This window comes from Cynoglossus semilaevis, chromosome 18 (genome assembly GCF_000523025.1).
Source record: "Cynoglossus semilaevis isolate Cse_v1.0 chromosome 18, Cse_v1.0, whole genome shotgun sequence".
In the NCBI taxonomy this organism is placed as follows: domain Eukaryota; kingdom Metazoa; phylum Chordata; class Actinopteri; order Pleuronectiformes; family Cynoglossidae; genus Cynoglossus; species Cynoglossus semilaevis.
Window position 1 is genome coordinate 10,132,204 of NC_024324.1, and position 19,372 is coordinate 10,151,575.

The 19,372-nt window shown below is 38.9% G+C and overlaps 3 protein-coding genes across 19 annotated transcripts in view; all 3 read right to left on the reverse strand.

Annotated features, from left to right (window-relative positions):
- Positions 1-57: 57 nt before the first annotated feature.
- LOC103394369 (uncharacterized) lies at positions 58-6,719 on the reverse strand. 6 transcript variants are annotated; one of them, XM_025065282.1, is made up of 13 exons: positions 6,472-6,719; positions 6,305-6,373; positions 4,575-4,599; positions 3,017-3,100; positions 2,806-2,942; positions 2,590-2,709; positions 2,442-2,487; positions 1,466-2,318; positions 1,285-1,372; positions 1,093-1,152; positions 903-1,004; positions 622-745; positions 58-454 (listed from the first exon to the last, which is right to left on the reverse strand). In XM_025065282.1, the coding sequence occupies exons 1-13, from the start codon at positions 6,523-6,525 to the stop codon at positions 219-221; spliced, it is 1,998 nt and encodes a 665-aa protein (XP_024921050.1). In that variant the 5' UTR covers positions 6,526-6,719; the 3' UTR covers positions 58-218. The 6 variants fall into 6 exon arrangements, with proteins under 6 accessions (XP_024921050.1, XP_008329869.1, XP_024921051.1 ...); XM_008331647.3 differs by having other exon boundaries at positions 592-745; positions 6,472-6,718; XM_025065283.1 differs by having other exon boundaries at positions 592-745; positions 3,017-4,060; positions 4,575-6,373; positions 6,472-6,551.
- A 229-nt stretch (positions 6,720-6,948) lies between these two features.
- LOC103394372 (regulation of nuclear pre-mRNA domain-containing protein 1A) lies at positions 6,949-12,482 on the reverse strand. Of its 3 annotated transcripts, none has more exons than XM_008331649.2 (7): positions 12,062-12,482; positions 10,421-10,550; positions 10,168-10,274; positions 9,972-10,066; positions 9,634-9,760; positions 9,285-9,460; positions 6,949-8,008 (listed from the first exon to the last, which is right to left on the reverse strand). In XM_008331649.2, the coding sequence occupies exons 1-7, from the start codon at positions 12,210-12,212 to the stop codon at positions 7,916-7,918; spliced, it is 879 nt and encodes a 292-aa protein (XP_008329871.1). In that variant the 5' UTR covers positions 12,213-12,482; the 3' UTR covers positions 6,949-7,915. The 3 variants fall into 3 exon arrangements, with proteins under 3 accessions (XP_008329871.1, XP_008329872.1, XP_008329870.1); XM_008331650.3 differs by lacking the exon at positions 6,949-8,008 and adding an exon at positions 8,848-8,932; XM_008331648.3 differs by lacking the exon at positions 6,949-8,008 and having other exon boundaries at positions 8,859-9,460.
- Positions 12,483-13,542: 1,060 nt separating this feature from the next.
- The window catches only part of LOC103394373 (uncharacterized), a 14,058-nt gene continuing 8,228 nt past the window's right edge, over positions 13,543-19,372 (reverse strand). For 9 of the 10 annotated variants that reach the window (XM_025065073.1, XM_017041331.2, XM_025065072.1 and 6 more), the window contains 14 exons: positions 18,838-18,940; positions 18,635-18,756; positions 18,451-18,549; positions 17,941-17,998; positions 17,609-17,740; positions 17,381-17,476; positions 17,173-17,238; positions 16,647-16,934; positions 16,497-16,559; positions 16,151-16,281; positions 15,935-16,066; positions 15,421-15,478; positions 15,225-15,308; positions 13,543-14,396 (listed from right to left, as the gene is read on the reverse strand). In XM_025065073.1, the coding sequence (XP_024920841.1) occupies positions 14,017-14,396; positions 15,225-15,308; positions 15,421-15,478; positions 15,935-16,066; positions 16,151-16,281; positions 16,497-16,559; positions 16,647-16,934; positions 17,173-17,238; positions 17,381-17,476; positions 17,609-17,740; positions 17,941-17,998; positions 18,451-18,549; positions 18,635-18,756; positions 18,838-18,940 (1,812 nt within the window). In that variant the 3' untranslated portion in view covers positions 13,543-14,016. The remainder of the gene's footprint in view (positions 14,397-15,224; positions 15,309-15,420; positions 15,479-15,934; positions 16,067-16,150; positions 16,282-16,496; positions 16,560-16,646; positions 16,935-17,172; positions 17,239-17,380; positions 17,477-17,608; positions 17,741-17,940; positions 17,999-18,450; positions 18,550-18,634; positions 18,757-18,837; positions 18,941-19,372) is intronic. The other variant, XM_025065074.1, reaches the window with a different exon arrangement.

The window sequence follows — 19,372 nt, forward strand, 5'->3', positions numbered from 1 at the left end:
TAAGTAGTAGTAGTAACTGGTATTACTGTTAAGGAGAAAATAAAATGAAAGAAAATATAATTGTGGACAAATTATTTAATCAGAAATAAAACTTCAGAAGCAAAACGTATGAAAAATTACTCAACAAAAAGCGTAAATTAGACATAGCTTCCTAAAGTTTATTTTACAAAAGTATTTAAATTGTTTTTTTAACATAGTATTTATGGAAGTCCGACTGATCACTTCCGAGACACAAGCTGTAAGAGGGTGGATGTTATTTTGTCCAGTTTATTGGAATAATGTGACCCTTCCAGATTTTGGGCAGGTGGATGAGAGTGGGAGTCAAAATACTCCCTGGCACCATGATGGTACCCACGAGGGGGCATGGGTTCTTCAAACCTTTCAGAATAGTGTGAAGGTTCATCTAAATAAGAAGAGCCATGTAGACGAGATGCTCCATGGACTCCAAAAACCTCTGTAGCAAAAGTGAAGGAACAATAAAGAACAAGAAAGACTGCAGTTATCAAAAGTCTGTCCTGTTAATCCTAATCAGAGAAAAAAAGATTACAGACATTTTTGAGACAGCAATTCTTCAGGTTCAAGTCTTTATACCTTCATAACGGCTTCTATGGGAATTTTCACCTCGCACAGCATTTCCTTGAAACCTTTCCTCGGGTGGACAGTCCTGACGTCTCCAGTCTGGTCCTCTGTGATCATCTCTCATGCTGTGGTTTTGCGATCGTCTAAGGTCTAGATCCTCTTGATCCTGTTTAAATCAACATATGTGTAAATCCTTGGATCTAAATGCTGTTGAAATAGTACTGCCTTGACTCTTTTTGGATGACAAGACTTAGTTGTGCGCAAAGGTTGAAAGTTAAAGAAGTATATATTTGTTAGAAAACCTGTCAGGGAGAGACTCTTACCATGGTCCTCTCAGATTTTCTGGTCCTAAATTCTTTCAAAAGGCCACAGAGTTTGTTCTTGAGGAACTCTGCTTCTTCTGCATTTTCAATTTCCACACCTTTCTGAATGGGGAAAAAAACAGGGAAAAAGCTCAAGTGATTAGGCGCCCTGTGTTAATTAATCTGGCAGAATTACAATTCAATATTTTACCAGCATGTTGAAAACAGGCTCAGACTCTTCTCCACGGAACTGTTCGGCATACTGTGATTTCTATTTAAAAAAAACACACAACAGTTTTGTAATCACTTAGTCAGTAATACATATTGACATATTAATGTTTCATCCTGAAAATATCTACATCTATATACAGTGTGTCTGTGTCATAACAACTTTACGACGTACCTGTGACCCTGTGTAAAAGTCACTGTGGGATCCAGGTCTGCTGGAACTGGAGTACTTGGAATGTGGAGGTTCATATTCATTCCTGACCCTATGAAGAATTAAATTTGACAAATAGAAGCAAAAGTGTTGAAACAATTCAAGAGCCCACATTTTTAGTATTTCCAGTTCAAAGACTACTCACATTGACACTTCTTCTTCTGCTGTGGCATCAGAGAAGCGACTTTTCCTTTTTCTTGTCCCAGGTTGTTCGTCACTATTGGCTCCTGTCAGAAAGCGTTTAAAAGGCTCTGGGATTCCAGACATGGATTTAGTTATCTCCACTTTTCTTCCCTTTGTTTCAGACTCTTTACTCGGTTCCCTCACTGTTCTCTGATAATCTTTGATAATATTGTACAAAGCAGCTGTATTGTTCCCTCTTTGACCAGAGAAGCTCCTCATAGCCTCTGGTTCTCTCAATGCCTGCGTACTCGCTGTACTCGTACTGATGTGTCTACTATAGTTCTCATTTAGCGGCCACTGGCGTTCAACCTTTGAGTGGTGATACTCTGAATGTTTCTGGAGCTGAACTTCCTCAAAGAAGAACTCCTTCAGAGGATCTCTGTCTGGGAGGGGTCTACTGTAAGATGCACTCTCTTCTGGGTCATACTCATATACATGTCGTGTCTGTCCATGAGGTAATGGTATCTCCTCAGGATGATACTGGTCACCTCCTGGCTCGCATGTTGTCCTTCCATATGAATCTCCACCATAATTCATACCATTATCAGGATCCATGTATTGGTGTCTGTTTGCATTTTCCCTATACTCCCTGTGATGGTCATCCCTAAAGTCACCCATTGGGTGGTACATCAATCTCTCTCTGCTACTGTGAGGTTCCTCAGGTGGGTACGGTCGTACATCAGAGAATTCTGGATTATACCTCCCTGTGTGAGAGAATTCATTTCCATATTCCCTGCGTCCTCGTGAGTGTGTCTGTGCACTCTTTTCAGAATGTGCCGGATTCTGCACCCAGGTTTTCCACTGCTTTGCAGGAGCTAAATCAGCAAAAGGTAAAGTTTAGTCAAAGAAATACTAATTCAGATTGGATTTTTATCATTCAATCAAAACTACCTTAAAGATATACTAACTTCTTATTGCCTAATAAAACCAATATTCACCTTTTGATTTGTTGAGTTTATTTTCATTTGCTTTCTTTGTCAGTAGCTATAATAGAAAATAAACAAGTTATTCTCAAGATTAATTTGGCTGTATATTTCCTAATAATAGAACTCAGTATGGATGCTTAAATATATCTGTATGACCCACAGTTGGAACCCCTCGTCCATCCTGACGCTCAATTATTTCTGCCTTGGCACGAATGATTTTTCCTGCTTGGTTAATTGAGATATTCTTTTCCCAGGTTACCAAGTCTGGTCGTTTCACTTCCTACACAAAGACAAGGTCAGTTTAAGGCTTTACCAATGTATTCTAATTCAAAAGAAAACAATACAGTGAAGCTGAATTATCCTGGAGTTACTTTACCACATATCTCTGTCTGTGTTTCCGTCCAATCAAGTGGTGGACCATTTCTGACAGGTTCGATGTGAGGCGACACAGTCCACATAAGTACTTCAGGTTCCCAAGTTCATCAGAAGGGACACCCTGCACATAGTCCAAACCTGGGAAACAAAAACAGGAAAGAATATTTATCTGATAGAGACGCGGAAATAATGTTAATTAACTGACTACGTACCAATGATTGGTTCATCTAGCTGCAAGTAATCCAGGTAGTGTAAAATGTCTTTAAATTCTGGTAAGGCCCTTTTGGCTGCACCTCCTGGGAAACCAAAGCAGTAGCAGTTAGTAGCAAAATCGTATGTGAGAATACAAAACATTACACATTTTAAACTTATATGTAATGAGGAATTAAAAGTGCTCATCTGTTTGTTGTGAATTGTCTAGTAAAAAAAAAGGAAATTTTGCTGGATCACAGCCGTCTTTGTCCACAGCATTGGAAGATTTTAACAGACACAACCTAAGAGCCTTGGACAGTGGGGTCTCCGTTGCTTTTTTAGATGCAGAAAACAATGACATATTTACCGTTGTCTTTGAGCACACCATAGCACATATGATGTTTAAATCAGATTGTCTTCCTGTTGGGATGTTCCATATAATCACCTGCCATCCATGTGTTTGCAAGATTCCAGCAGGTTAAGGACATTTTAGGGTCAGAGTTTGTGCAAACGCTGGTCCCCCAGACATATTGTGAGCCACTTCACAATATCTTCAGGTTCAGGTCAGATTCACCACCTGATTGATTGGTGTTGGCCACACTGCAGTTGTGGTGTCTACTTCTCTAGCAGTAGTCTGGGATGTGTGGTCTGGTTTGGTCAAAGATGTTGATAGTGCTTAGGTGTCTGGGTAGCTTCGTCTGCATAATTTTGGTTAGAGGTTCTCAGGTGACTTGAATCCAGACTTAAGGTCAGGCCCCAGGTTTGGGGGTGTTCCCGTTGTCATTGAGTGGGAAGAATAGTGGTTTAGACCTGTAGTTGAATGACTTGTTGAGGTCCCACATTTTCAGATGGAGGTGTTTCCTTTAGAAGGAGAAACTTGGGCGCTGGTCTTCAGAGAGTTGGGTCACTTTCAGCAGATGTGGGCTTTTCTGGGTTTCTGAATTGTGGGCTCCCCTTAGTCTGCAGTTGTTGGCCTGGCCCATTCTCTGGATGACTGTTCCAGGTCACACTTGGCTTCATAGTTGGGCTGTATGTATCCATATGCAACTTCCACTCTGAGTTGCCTATAGAAATCAATCAGGCAAAATTGCGATTAGTGGAAGTGTGAGGCGTGTCCTGTTCTGGTCCAACTCCTGGGTGTGTTTTCTTGGGTAAAACATTCTGGCTTATTCTTACAAGAGCTGAATATCTTATGTGAACAGAGCTGTGAGAGAGCTTGACCAAATGACCAACACTTGTGACGTCCTTCAGCCTTAATTCATTAGGACAAGAAATTGAACCAAATTATCGTTTCTTCTGGGAGTGCTCCTACAAAAGCACTCATGAGATGAGCGTGGATGTTGGATCATCAGGTAGATTTTTTTCATTCATTCTGGTCAAAAAAACGACTGAAATTCCCCTTAGAATACCTGAAGGAAAACACTGCTTACCTGCCTTTACTGTATGTTGCTGTAACAAAGTCTTTGCATGTCTTTTTTTTTTAAATAAATCAATATTTGACAAGGATCTTGTAAAAATTACCACCTTCATGTGAACGGAGACAAATAGATGAAACACATTCAAATGACATCTACTTACCATTGGTGACACTGGCTCCCTCTTTCTGCCAGAATAAAAGAGAGCAAATACAGTGAGTAGACCTGTGCTAGTTGAACAGGTCACTGAATTCATCACTAATAAAACAGAGAAAAAGTTACACATTGGAAACTATATCTCATTTGAGGTGTAGTAAAATGACTGAAATTCAACAATGGCACTGGAGCCCTATGATAACTCCTTTCTCCTGCGGCCTTTTTAGGAATAATACTCTGAGTGGAACCTTTTAGTGTTCCAAAGAAATGAGTCTCGCTAATGCAAAATTTGCAAGCTTCAAACCGAAACCTTACCACAATGACAAAGACCATGTTTTCCCAGAAAACAGCACTGGTATATTATGATTAAGGGTCATTTTGTGTATGCTTTCTGTGTCGGAGTACAGAAGAAGAGCTGAAGCTAACATGTTGTTTGCTTGGAAGTTCTTCACAGCGACCCAAGGAAGCTCCAAGTGCCCTATTTGTAATAAATGTAACAAGAAGGTTCCCAAGATCACCTGTTGCAGCTGATCTGCTGACAACACAAGAAGATGGAGAACTTTCCATGTGTGGGAGCAAATTATTGGGAGCCACCACGAAGTGTTCAAAATAACAAATCCAACCTAATCCAACCATCAAAACACACTCTTCCACCCAAACATGGCCAGCCACAGCAAGTCGACATTTTTATTTTTCCCGACGTAGTGTTTCCAGACCTCTTTCAAGTCAGACAAGCTTTTGTTTGCAGTTCATGTGAAAGATGAGAAGAGGAATCTTATATCAGGTGACAAAGCAGCAATGCTTTTGTTCGTCAAAAAATTCCATTAATGCTCAGGAAAGAGCACTTTGCCCCTGCATGTGTTGGCAGTTCTCCTTCTTGATAGCTCTCAGCACCCAGTGCCATGCAATAGGTTCATTTCTGAAAGTCACTAATTACAAACAAACACATCTGTTGTTATGCAGAGATACTGCACATGGATTTATAGTCAGGAAGTTTGATCAAGAACAGGAACCCATTTCCATTTAGTTAATCATTCCTGTTATCAAACAATATATTATGAAAGCTGTAGTGGGAAATATTTCATAATTAGTTATGACAAGTGAATAAAATCCAAGTCGGTATTGGTAAGTCACACTTACCGAAAATATCGAAAACTGAAATCAGTGGGGAAAAAACAACTCACCAGTGGAAAGGGAAGTGAACTTCTTGTGACACTATCGTGACACAGCACACCACTGTACACAACCAAATGTGACCTCTGCACATTACCCATCACCAAAGTGAGCAGGGGGCAGCTTTAAGTGCCCTTCTGTGGTGTTGCACACATGGTTGTTGCCTGTGTGGGGCTGGAAAAAATCCATGCAATTCTCCATAAGAAGCAGACAGAGAACATCTGTCAGAACATCTTCAAACGCAGGTGAAGCTCAATGACATTATTCAAGTATAACAAACCTTATGATTTGCTACATTATGTACGAAACCCAAAGTTCCTGTAGGTAACTTTAGACACCAGGCTTGATTTGCTCAATGTATAACATTGTATAATAACAAAAAAAACATGTAATAATGAAATCCACTGACAAGAGGGATCCAGAAAACTGTGTGATACCAAAAAATTGACCTGTGAACAAACACAACTTAACAAGATTGATGTTACCAGTACAACGAGACACTAACTTGTATGGCTAGGTTAAAAAATGTATATACATTATACGTCACCACACGGCATAGTGTACCTTTACGTGTCCAGGTGTAGTCAGATGTATCTTATACAACGTTTCGCCCCGTATGGATTTATCACAGACCTGGAGGAAAACAGAACATCTTAAATTGTTCGTATCATCGAAGGGTTTTACTAGTCGGTTATCATCATTAGCTGTGTTCACTGTGTTTAGTAGCTCACCTTACAAACAATGAAGTCAGCATCAACATCGTAAGGCGTTTCAATACTCTCCATCTTGAAGAGTTTTCGACTACAGAGATACCGCCGTCTGCTCAGGAAAGGACTAATAGTATTACTTATTACACCAAACGTGTCAAAGCTATGGTTATCTTAAAAATGTCTAATATTTATATCTACTTCCTCGAACGACCAACATACTACATACAAGCTAATGAACCAACGACAATGCCGTTTTGCTTTATCGCCACCTACTGGACTGGAGGCTGAAGTAAGTGACATCGAGTACATTCGTTGAGTTCAAAATTAAGCAGTTTCGTTTATCACCCGAGTTCAGTAACAACAAATGTCCATTAAACAAAATTTAAATATTCAAACCAGGGAATTCCTTTAAAACATTTATGCCCCCTGCATTACATTTGTATAATTGCCCTAATACCTAAGTTTATATTTTACAGACTTAACGACTGGAGTGCAAAAGATTTGTCTAGTGTTTCATTTATTTGGTTTGTAGAGTTATCTGCCCGATAGCTACAAAAACAAATATCTGCTGTAAGGTAGACCGAGGAAAACGGGGCACTTTGAAACTGTGTGAGGCTCAGAACAACAGGATGATGATGACTTGAGAATAAAATAATATGAAACATATAAACGAGAAAATGGGCTACGTCACTCTGTCCAGGATTGTCCACAAAAGGGCAACCGTAAAGATATCGTACAGAGATGGGTCTGTAGTTTGACAACGGGCCATACTGAATATGTTCCTATACTGTAGATAGCAACTGTGAGCACATACAGACTTGAATAAATCATCTTTACATGCAGTATGGCATTTATGTACACGTTTACAGCTCTCTTACAAAGAGGCTTAGTGTAAATTATAATTACATTCGATTTTTAGATTTTAACCTAAAATATGGTTCTCTAACAATTTTAGAAGCACATGAAGGTCATATCACACAACATTTAAAATAAAAAAAAAGTCAGGTCGAGGAACAAACAACCTGTAGTAAAGAACTACACGGAGGAACTCAAAACAACAACTGAAAATACTGAAAATAATAGGTAATAAACAGCCTGGGGGGGATTAACTCTGGTGCATTATCTTGTCACTATACTATAAATAGAAAAATATAACACCAGCATTACCCATAAACCATCACTTTAAAGCTGTAAAAGGTCAGAGAAGCAGGGACCGAAGCATGACAATCGTGTGACAGACGTGAGTTCATATACAGTGTACTAACTATAAAAGAAGAGAGTGAAAAAAAAGCAAACAGTTTCATCAACAAAAGCCATGTGGATAAAGTCTCTGCTTATGACTAAACTGGAAAGGCGAGCCAACACACAGACACTTTCAAAAACACAGGTCAACGGCATCGTCACCAATCAGGTATGGGAGCGACGGGTCGAGATGTTTCAGTGGCAGAAGAGTCACACATCAATCCTAAGAGTTGTAGAGACCTCCAGGCAGATTGTTCAGACGCATTCGTAGCTCCTTTCGGACCTGGGTCACTCTGGCCAGTTTGCGTTTGTATTCCTAAAAAAAAAGGCCATAGAAGAAGAGGGCCGTCAGAGGAGTGCAGTGCTATGGCGCGTTAGCAACTTAATCATCAGTACTGGGCAATTTGATTGAATGACTTCTCAGGGTGGCATCAATAAACATAAAGGGAGAAGTAACTGACATGATGTTTTAAATAGTTCAAATCAGTAAGAACAAAATAAAAATAAAATGAATTATTCTTGATTCTCCTGTGTTTGACAGAATGATTTGTTGTTAAAAGGAAATAAGGTTTTTAATGTCACTAAAAGCACAGCAAAAAAAACCCAAATAAACTATATATTTCATAAAACTCTGTGGATGTGTGTATTTGAGATTAAAGAATTTGCAGAAGTTAAAAAAGACAGTAGTGTTTTTTCTGTCAAAGTTGGAGATAATAAAGTACTATTGAAGCATGTTTCTCTGCATCACTACTTTTTTCAGACTTTAGTCACACTGAACTTTTATCAGTGTTGTGTAAGCATCTGTATTGAGAATAACAAATTTATACTATAAAATGTCTAAACCTGCCTTTTGAATTTAGTGAACATTATTGCATTTTCCCATAGCCTACAATAGGGCCTGTGGCCCAAACCCAGTTCACAAAAAGGTGAATTTGGCCCTCTATTAAAACAAATTCTCTTTTTTCGTTAAAGGAGCCTTATTTGTCTTACCTAATACCTTTAAAATTGCAATCCTTATTTAGTTGTAGAGATTTAATATGTCAATATTTAAAAGAAATTAAAACCTGTTACATCGAATATTCTGGCTTTGACCTTTTATTAAGGCAACTACAAAATCCATTCCTGAAAATGCCAAGTTCTGGAGCAAAATAACAGGACGCACAACAGAATTTTAATTTTTTTATTTTCAGATTTTTATTACAAAAGTCTCCAAAGGAAGATGCTTTATCCTCTTGCCATCCTGTGAATAAAGGCTGGAAAGTTAGTGTCACCATAAAAATCACTCTAAGGAAGTTGTATTTTTCTTTTTTTCTGATGTTAAGACTTACTAACTTAATTTTTCCACCCAGGTAGTTCAAATGTGGACGCAAGGGAAAACTGAATAAAGCCAGTGGTCATGTACATTTTCACTTCAGTCAAAGTAAAATCTGCTGTGCACTTAAACACTCTAAGGAGTAATATGTTGAAATAGAACATGTTTAAAATGTATTGAAGATTATTAGAATGAAATGATCACTAAAGACTAAATGGCAGTGATGCTGAGGCGACACAATCATTATAAATAAGTCAAAGTAGAAAAGAGATTTACGCACTTCAAGCTTCTGCTCATTCTGGACCAAGCCGTCCTTCTGGCTCTGCAGGAAGACGCTGAGAGTGCGTGTGAGCTGCCGCCTGTCGTCTACCTCGGCAGCCAAGCGACCACTGTAGTCTGCTAGCAGCATGCAGGCGTCCTCAACCATCCGGGAGAGTCGCTCCCCTGATTCTTTATCTAAAAGACAGGGAATAAACAATGAGCAAAGTTGAGTGAAGGCTGGTCAGTGTTTAAACTCTGCATTTAATGTTCTGTAAATGTGCATGTGATGTTTGAAGTCTTAATGTGGAAAAAGTGCTCACTGTGTAAACAGTATCAACAACATTAAAAAAAAAACACATGGTCCCTACCTGTAATTCTGTGGAGCAGTGAAGTGTCCTGCACTTCAGCGGGTAGGGAGGAGATTTTCTGACGCAGCACAGAGTCAGAAGAGGCCGCATTTTCCAGCTCCTGCAAAGCTCGAATTAACTCAGAGGTCTGAGGTAAAATTGAGAAGGGAGGAGGAGCAAGTGGGAGAGAACAGAAGGTTAGCATAGGATTGATGACAAAGAGGTGTTTGTTCAAATACTTTAGATATTTCTTCCATATCCTCTTGTATTACAGTTGGGAAGAGAAGGAAAACTATATCTAGTAGTAGTAGCAGATGTACTTGTGTGTGTGTGTATGTATGTGTGTGTAAGAGCAGCACCTGCGGCGGCTCTGCAGGTGAGCTCTGGGAGGCAAAGTCGTCATCATCTGGTCGGATCTCCTCATAGGACCTCTTCTTAGCCTTCTTCTCTCCATCTGAAGTTTAAAAAAAAGACAAATGTTTAACTATTCTAATAACAACCAAATACACAGACGCTATGCTATAACTGAGAGCCTGTACAAATATGTGACCTTACACAGAACTTGTGAGAGCTGATCCAGAAGGTTGTTCTCGTACACGGCTCTTTCCTGCCAGATGGACAAAACCCGGCCCAGTTGTTTTTTAAAGCCGTCCTCTCCCTCACTGCACAGAACAAAAACATAACCATCTTAAAAAGATTCTGTACTGATCACCCTTGGTAGATTATATCATATTTTCATTTATACAAATCCATATTTGTCACCTTGACAGTAAATAAATCTATATAAACGGTGTCAAAGGGAACTCACCTGTATACATGTTTAAAAGCCTCAACAATAATTGGTGCGAAGTCCTGGGTGAATTCTGGCCCTTTTTTCTTGCTGTTCTGAATGACGTCATTGGCCAAATAGAGGAAGGTCAACTTGCGCGATACCTGAGCTGCAGGCAGTCAGATGTCCAACAGAATAAGCAAGACAACATTACATTCAGATTTCATCCCTGTGGTTGCGCAGCTACGCTGGATGAGTGTATCCAACAATGTTAAGTCAATGGTGTACAAGTGTAGACAGGTTTCACACAACAATAGAGCCAAAGATAAAATCCCCCAGAGAACCATGTCAGCTGTATTCCCACAGCTGCACACTCCTGTTAGTATTTAGACATGGCTCTTAAAATAAAACATCCACTTGAGATTTTATTAGACGGTTAGGCAGCCCCCTGTGGAGAAGTCAGCTCGCATTAGTGACCTCAGAGGAGCTGCTTAGCTCCACAAGTCCATATGACTCAATGTGTAAGATTACTTATTTATTTAAGAAAGCCAAAAAAATTCCATCAGTACTCTATTGGTTTAATATACTGTATATCACAGTTTTATCATGATTAATTAGGTGTATTTGATAAAGCAACTGAAATGTTCTTCTGTTTATCGCTTGAGCACAAAGACAAATAACAGCAGTTAAATGTATGTGTTTTATACCTGTTTTATTTGTGACTAATCTAAAGGATGGAATTATTTATATGGAAAGATGCCCAGGAAAAATATGCAATAGCATAACTGAAAAATTAAAACGCATTGTAAATTTGACTCGTGCTAATTTATGTGTCCCCCCATATGGATTTGTATTTGAATTTGGATGATCAAACAGAAATAACAACATAAACAAGTCTACATTTTCGTCATTTCAGAGGGTATACTGCAACCATTTAGATTTTAATGCACATTAAAAACCATAAAAAGTATACAAGAAAGCCATTAAAATGCTTCACAGGTTTCAGAAGTAACTGAGTATATATTTAGATCTTTGGAAACAATGGCTTGTTCTCACACGGTTCATAAAAACATTGTACAGTTAATATTGTTATGTGACTCCAATGTCTCATTTTTTTAATGTTCATGTGCTCTCCATCATGTTGGTCTAGTGAGAACCAGTCAGTATTTAATCAAAATTTACTTTTCTTATAGCCTTTTAATGCCCGTTATTAAGGAAAGTATATTTACAAGAGATACTGTATATGACTGAATGGGTGTGATGTAACGATCATTTAAAGCAATTGATTTTTATAAGAATGTTTAATTCAAAAAACAAAATTGTCCAAATAAAATCTGTCAGTCCTAATGTTTTTAAACCTGGAATTCCTAAAAAGCTCTCGCAATCTCTTAGTGTCTGGATTTTGACGTGCCTAACTACAGTATACCATTAAAAGCAGGGCTACAAGGATGTCATTTTATTCTCTTTTCCTGCTACCAATTGTAATTCTGCTTTGATATATCGAACAGCTTGAACTGTGAAATAGTCATGTTAAAACAAAAACATCAACTTAAACAGGTTCATTTCAGAATGCACACTTAAAAAACAACATTAAATACCATTAGCTAAATGCTACATTCAAGTGCATTAGCATGTTAGCAGCTAACTGTGCTGCAGCCGAGTAGGCAGTTTTGCTCGTACCTTTTTTCAGTTCGTTGAACCAAACGTTGACAATGGTCTTGGAGTGTTTCCTGTGGTGAATGAGCCACAGCGACAGCGTCTGCACACTTTGTTGGGAGTTGCTCAGCTCGGACAGTTTCTTCTCTAAAGCCGCCTCGGAGAAAGCTGACATGTCGACCAGGTTCGGAGGAGTGAGGCACCAGGAGAGGCAGCGTCAACGTTCCCCCCAGACACACAGCAAACACGGCGGTCACTGCAGAGCTTTTACCATCCAAGTGTAAAGGACAAAAGCCACTTTTGCTGTGTTTAACCAGATACCACCGTCGTCTGCAGTGTACTATTAGAAGGGAGGCAGCTTTGTTTGCAGGCTTCGCTTTGGTAGAAACTATAACTGCTTCCGCACGTTTATACTGTGCCCCAGCGATGGTGCGTTCATTGCAAGCGGATATAACAATTTCAAAGATTTTGTATATTGTCTACTATTTACAAGAAATAAGTAAATATATCAATTAATTAAATATAAAATAAACTGATCCACAATAAAATAATTTATATTCTTATTTGCTGTGCGGCTAGCATTTTAATTGTTTAAAAACGTGTTTCAGACATACGGTGTATACAAACTGGGTTATTTCCAAAATCAGTTCCTCTCCTTTAACTTCAACTTGGATTGGTCGGAGTTTTTCACCCATTCAGCCGCTAGATGGGCGTAATTTGCTTTCTGCGCAAACAAAACAAAAAAAGCATTAATAAACTAGGACGGTTTTTTCTTGTCCTAAAATGGAATCGAAACAACTTATACACTCTAACAAGTTTCTTGAAAGCCAAATACAAGTTTAATTGTATTTTCAGATGAAATGAACACATTTGTATTTTGTAATTTCAACATCACCTCTGAGCCTGGAGACACGATGATGATTCACATTTTGATAGGGTTAATGGAAATGAAGCACACTTGATGCATGATGTACTTTTAAGCTGACAATCCTGTTGGTATAAACCACAGAGACAACAGAATTACTTTCTATTACAAATAGTGTGTGCAAAGACTCCAAAACTGTATTTCTATAGCATATATTTAGTATTTCTGTATGTAGAAATACTGTAAAACTGTATTTCTATAGCATATATTTAAACTACAAAATAACCACAACCAGTGATGTGAAGTATGGCTGCATATTACCACTAGATGGCGCTGCAATAACACTTTCAGTGGAGAGGACTTTAACCCCAAATAAATATATTCTTATAGCTTTTTTGTTGTTGTTGTTACAGCCAAGCATTCATTTTTCTATTTCAGGTCAAACAAGTTGGCAAAAAGACAAAATACTTTATTTTAAATTTAAAAAAGATTTTATTTTAAATCAATTAAATCAATCAATCAAGTAAAAAAGTATGTCTGTACAGAACCACTGCTCAAAGGTTGAATTGACATTGAAAAAAAGTAATGAATACAAAATTGTTAAACATTTGTCTGTTATCTAATATTACAAACTATTAAAAAAAGTTAGGTACATTTTTAGGCATGTTTATTCACACACCAGGCGGATCAAAATACTCTGATGACATAACAGCAGTGACATTCTTCTAGAGTTTAACTGGAATGAGGTAACAAAGAAAGTGTTGGAGCAGTGTGGATGAGCTAGATGCCAAGAAGAAGCAACATTAATGGCCACTTGACGCTATGTACTTACACAACTAAAAATGACTGTATGACTGCAGTTGAAGCTGTGCTGCATCCTGGTTGGGATAACGTTGACTTGTGTGACCTCCTCCTCCTCTATATCCCTGCTGCTGGTACACCCGAGTGTAAATGGATGGATCGTTGGCTGGGTAATCTAAATGTGTCTGTGAGGTGAGGCCTGTGGTGCCGTCTCTAAAGGACACGCTGTTATGTAAAGGAGTCTGGTCTGGTTCAGATTTTATTTTCTTAATCAGACTTAAAAACTAGTCCATGTCAACAACCTCAACATTGGCTACAGATCCTTTGTCTTTTTCTTTGTGAGACAAGGGGCTGGCACAGCGCTGAGGAGACAACTGTTGGACCAAGAGGCTGTTGAAGGTCTGGTCCCACTGTGCTGTGGAGCAAAGCTCTGAGAGCGTTTGGCTGGCCACAGACCCTGAGAGTCCTCGTGGAGATTATTTTCACAGATCAGTGTTTTAGCCGCAGCCTGACTGAGCCTCTTCCTGCTTCGTGAAGACTCTTTCCAGTGAGACTCCTGAGACAGTGAGCTTTGACATCCTTCAGGACTCTGAACAGACTTGGATTTGGAGTGTGTCTCTGCCAGTCTTACTTCCAAACCAGAGACCGGCCTTTGTTGTGAGTCGGCTAATGATGTGTGGTTTTGGGGGCCTTCTGTGGATGGAGAAATTTTGGAGTCAACCTTTAAGGAGACAGCGGGCTGATATACAGATTCATGACTTTTTCATTTTGGTGCCTGTCCAAAGAATCAGAAGCCAACACAGACTGTGTTTGGAGGAATAAGTGTGGGACACACCTCCCTTGGGGGCAGCCATTGCACTTCAGGGGGAGGTGTGAAATGCAGAAAAATGAAATGTCGGTAAAACTAGCTAGACTTACTTAAGAATAGAGACTTTTTTTCCCAGGAGAATGGAATGATATTTATATATTTTATTATTAACTTCAAAGTTTAGGTAATGAAATTAATAATGACGATTTATCTTTTGGTGTTCATACATGTTAGAAAACCCTTACCTTGTACTGTAGAAAGAACATTGTGTCCACAGTAGCTGCTTCCTCTTTTAGGAGTTTCCTGCTACTGGCAGTTTGATACCAACACAACCTTTAGACTGTGAATGCTGTAGGTGGACGGCTAAAAAAACGGAAACTCCAACGTGTGTAACCTACCGCCTTTCTTCTCTATAAACAGCTATTGAATACACCTCATAGACAGACAGCTCAGCTGCGCACAACCGTGTATTGCACTGACTTTGTTTCCTTTCTGCAAGAATATTAAAATAATTGCTTTGACTTCAGCAACTCTCGCACAAACCCCTTTAATAATATATAAACGAATGATTTTGTGTGAATCTATGTACGTGTCTGAGTGTACCCTTACAAAGCAGGGCCCCCTAGTTAAACATATCAAACCCATGGAGTATCAGATACTACAGAACCACTGATGTAAATACTGGATTATATACAAAGAAGCCAAACATTTACCAGGTGTGTTGGACTTGACTCTTCGTTGTGACTCTGAAGAGGTAAGACGCTGTTCTGACATCTTACTTTGAACTATTTTTAATGCTGCAAAAAGACAGCAGCAGAGACGGTTAATGAAGGAACTTTGATAAAAAAAAACTCAAAAAAAAAAAAAAAAAACAAATCCATGAAAGCTGTACATTCAATCTGCAGTTACCTTCAAAGAATGGAGCAGCCTTCACATAATCATACAGGAGTGGTCCCAGTGTAACATGCTTCATAAGAGGGAAAAAAAATACAGATGACATCAGGAATATTAAAGCAAAAAATAATGAACACTGGTTATTGCAGTGGTCCTTAAAGAATGTTAGAGCAGAGAGGGTGGATGGTTAGGGGAGGGTTTGTGGACCCCTGCACTACAGCAATGTCTTCAAACTTCATCTAATTCCAGTAAAATCTATGGTTACCTCTTCGCATTAAGCTTTTCAGTTTTTATGTTGTGTTCCTCATTGTTTACCATTAAGGGCATTTATATTTCAAGTCACATCATGCAGCTGTTCTAACTTGTCTGTTTTTAACCAGGAACGTTACTGCTAATGTTGACCAGCATGGTGAGGATTTTACCTCGGAAACTATATTATATAAAATTATTTTATGGTTCTTATCCTCCATTATTGTAAAAATGGCTGTGAATTCTGCTAACTTCATCATTTCTTAGGTTAGGACGATACCTGCAATGTTGGGTTGTAAAAATTCTCACGCCTCGAGAAGCCGATGGCAGCTTTCCTTAAAGCTCTCTGTTTCACCTCAACAGGGTACTCATCCTTATCCCAGAAATGCAGAAAGGAAGGATGTTGCCACTTCTAGAAAACAGATATTAAAACGTATAACCCAACTAATTAACTTAAACAGGTACAAATGTTTTTGGCTTTTCAGAAAACACTCACTATGTATGCCAACCAGTGAACAGGATTGGACATGTGTGCGATGTGACAAGTAAAAATGGTCTCCTTGCAGCTTTCACACAAGTAGAAAGAATTCCCAGATGGTCCTTGACACTTCCATACAAAATGTCGACCTGGTTGGGACACAGTGGCTCTAAGTAAACACCTGTTCAAACCTTTATTTTGGTTCAACACAAGGACACATTATGTTATGTCTGGGGTGCAAACCAGTTTGGGATCATGATTTGTTATGGAAAACTGAGTAGTTGCACAAATAATTTAATCCAAACACATCTGCTGAGTGAGAACATAGGGTAAGAATTTGTTCTTCATTCAGCCACACACCCACCAATAATCACATCCGTCTCCAGTTCTACAGTGTTCTCAGATGAATGCATCTGACTTTCATCACCTGTGAGAAGAGACAAAAATATTTTAAAAAGTCGTGACATAATCATTTACAGGCATAATTCATGAGGTGTGAACATGTGCTGCCTACCTGATGATCTGCTCGGGAGCTCCTGCGACACATAGTGCTGCTCAGGTACTAGGCCGAGCCAAAAACTGTTCTCATCCGTGAGATTGGTTCCTGGATGGTTCTCTTGTTCTATTTTCACCAGATCATCTGAAGGAGGCTCTTCTTTGACAGATGTTACCAGATAAGTGTCCTCAAGTTTAATTGACACTTGCGTGTCTTGGTATGTCAGTGGGGTTTGGACAACAGTACTGCTGGGAGATTCTGTGTGAGCAGCAACAGTATCTGCACGTTGGGAGTTCACCACTGGCACTGATGGGAAATACAAACAACAGCAAATAATGTTACTGCCTGTGCCTGGCAATAACATTCCGTGCACGCCACGACAGGATTAGATTATTAAAAAAAAAAAGTCGAGTGGCCCCTACAAGATGTCACACAATATTCTCCACCACAATAAATTAGTAAATTAAAGCCAACAGCAACAACAATGTAACAACAATATAAAGACATTGAAATACCAGTTATCACAGTGACAGTGGGTATTTACCAGCACTGTGAGGAGGGTTCAATTCCACCAAAGCCTGGGCCTCAAACCTATTCCACTTTGCAGTGACTAGAACAAAATAATAATGGTTTGTTAGTGTAGCTGTGAACAGATGTGTCATGCTTCAGGCATAAAACATTCAAAATTTTGTTTCAAACTGAGACATGGAAAACCTCGATGATTTTGGTATTACTTATGTCAAAGATCTCACCTGGCGTGACGGTCGACTGTTTCACATCATTTTCCTTCTGCTTTGGACGGCATTTTCCTTCAGGTGCAGGTTTTTGATTCAGTTGCACCAACATCCCTGACAAGACAAATTGAAAAAATAAAAAATAAAAAATTAATAGAAATACTTTTTAAAGGCTTACATTTTTTCAAAATTATATTCAAAATGTGAAGAATATTGTTACAGATAAAATTTAAAAGTGTTATTTACCAACATCTGGGCATGGAGTTTCACATGAACTGATAACAACAGCTTGCAGTTTCTCTGCATTATTAGTCGTGGAGACGGAGGGCACCTGTAGGTTCATCTGATGCTGCAGCATCATCTCCACTTCCTTAAGAGCTGGGTATGAGGATGCAACACAATGGTTAGTTTTAAAGCCACATTCCATAAAAAAAGTTGCTTGCAAGGTTGAGGCCAAAAGAATCTTCTTCTTCATTTTCTTGTTGACCAGTAATTGACAAAAGCACAACCAGATTCGAAACAGATTATTTGACGGTTAAAACACATTGATATTTTCAACAACACTACAGCCATTTTACCGTCATGCGTGTAGAGAGCAGCCAACGCGTCATACAGATCACTCGTCACTTCCACTATCTGGGTGACAGAAAGACTTTAGTGCTCATTTATGTTCAAAATGAAAACATTTGCATTTTTCATTGAAGCACTTTAAACAAAGAATTAATAGGAAGGCCACCCAGACGCAGACACACACAGACTTTTAACTGATGAAATGTGGGAAAGTATAAGGTTTCTTTGATAAGCCATGAATTACCAGAAATGCAAAAATCCTGCATCATATATAAATATGTAAAATGTGTAAAAAAAAACACTCACTGTAATCAAGTATTACACATTAAGATTGGAATATTGCAAAATCATTGATACAAATACTGCGTAGATCAAAATTTGAATACTGCACTAATAATTAACAACAAAATTCTAATTGATGGTTCATTTAAAAATGAACCATCAATTACCCATCATCTCAGTTTACCAGAAGTACATGTGTTGACAGAGTCAGTGTTCATGAAACGCCTTCATGTTACCTGACCCTTCTGAGCGCCCAAAATGTTCTCAATTGCAACCAAGAATGGAATGATCTTCTCTAGTGTAATTGTGGAAGCATTGTGTCCAAACTTTTGTTTCTGGAAAAATTAAAAACAACATCTCTGTATTGTTGGCTTTTGGGGACGATTTCTCCGACAAGACTTGCAGTATTCAGGTACATACCACATAGTTGGACAGGTGGGAATGGCTGGACAGATGTTCACTACCTCTCAGCCTGTCACGGCACAGTTTACAGTAGACCTGCTGCCTTCTCCCACACCTCACTACAATCAGTTCACTTTTGCCTGCAAGACAAATAATGGACTTCAAGTTTACAGGAGAGGAAAATGTTCAGCATAAAACCTAGACCTAATAATATAACCTACCCACTTCCATTTGTTTTTTCTTTAGCCTGATATTCATGGTGGATATCGCCGACTGGGCTGTGGATGAACTGGTGTGCACCACACCAACAGAGGTAGCTGAGGACTGAAGCAAACCAGGGGGAATATTCACATGGACAGATATTAGCCTTTGGCTAGTGAGAGGTTGTTTCAACCCTAAGCCATCTGTTCAAATTCCGTTTTGTGTGTTTGTCAGGCCATGAGGTAAGAAAGTATCAGATGTTCAATGTTGACTTGACCGAACTACTCGTGTGGTTTTGTAAGTGAAAGATCAACCTCAAGTCAGAATATATTTTTAAACATATACAAGATATTTGTTTTCTGAGAAGCAGTCATGCCACATATACCTGCACAAGTAGGTGATGGGTTATAGTTAACAGAAGCTCAAGACATTGATACAATTCATATAATAGTCTCAGTGGAAAACCACTGATGCATACCTAACCGCTGTTCTTGTGATGCAGCTGTGGCACAGATAGGGGTATTATTTCTCACTTGACCAAGTCGACTGCTACGG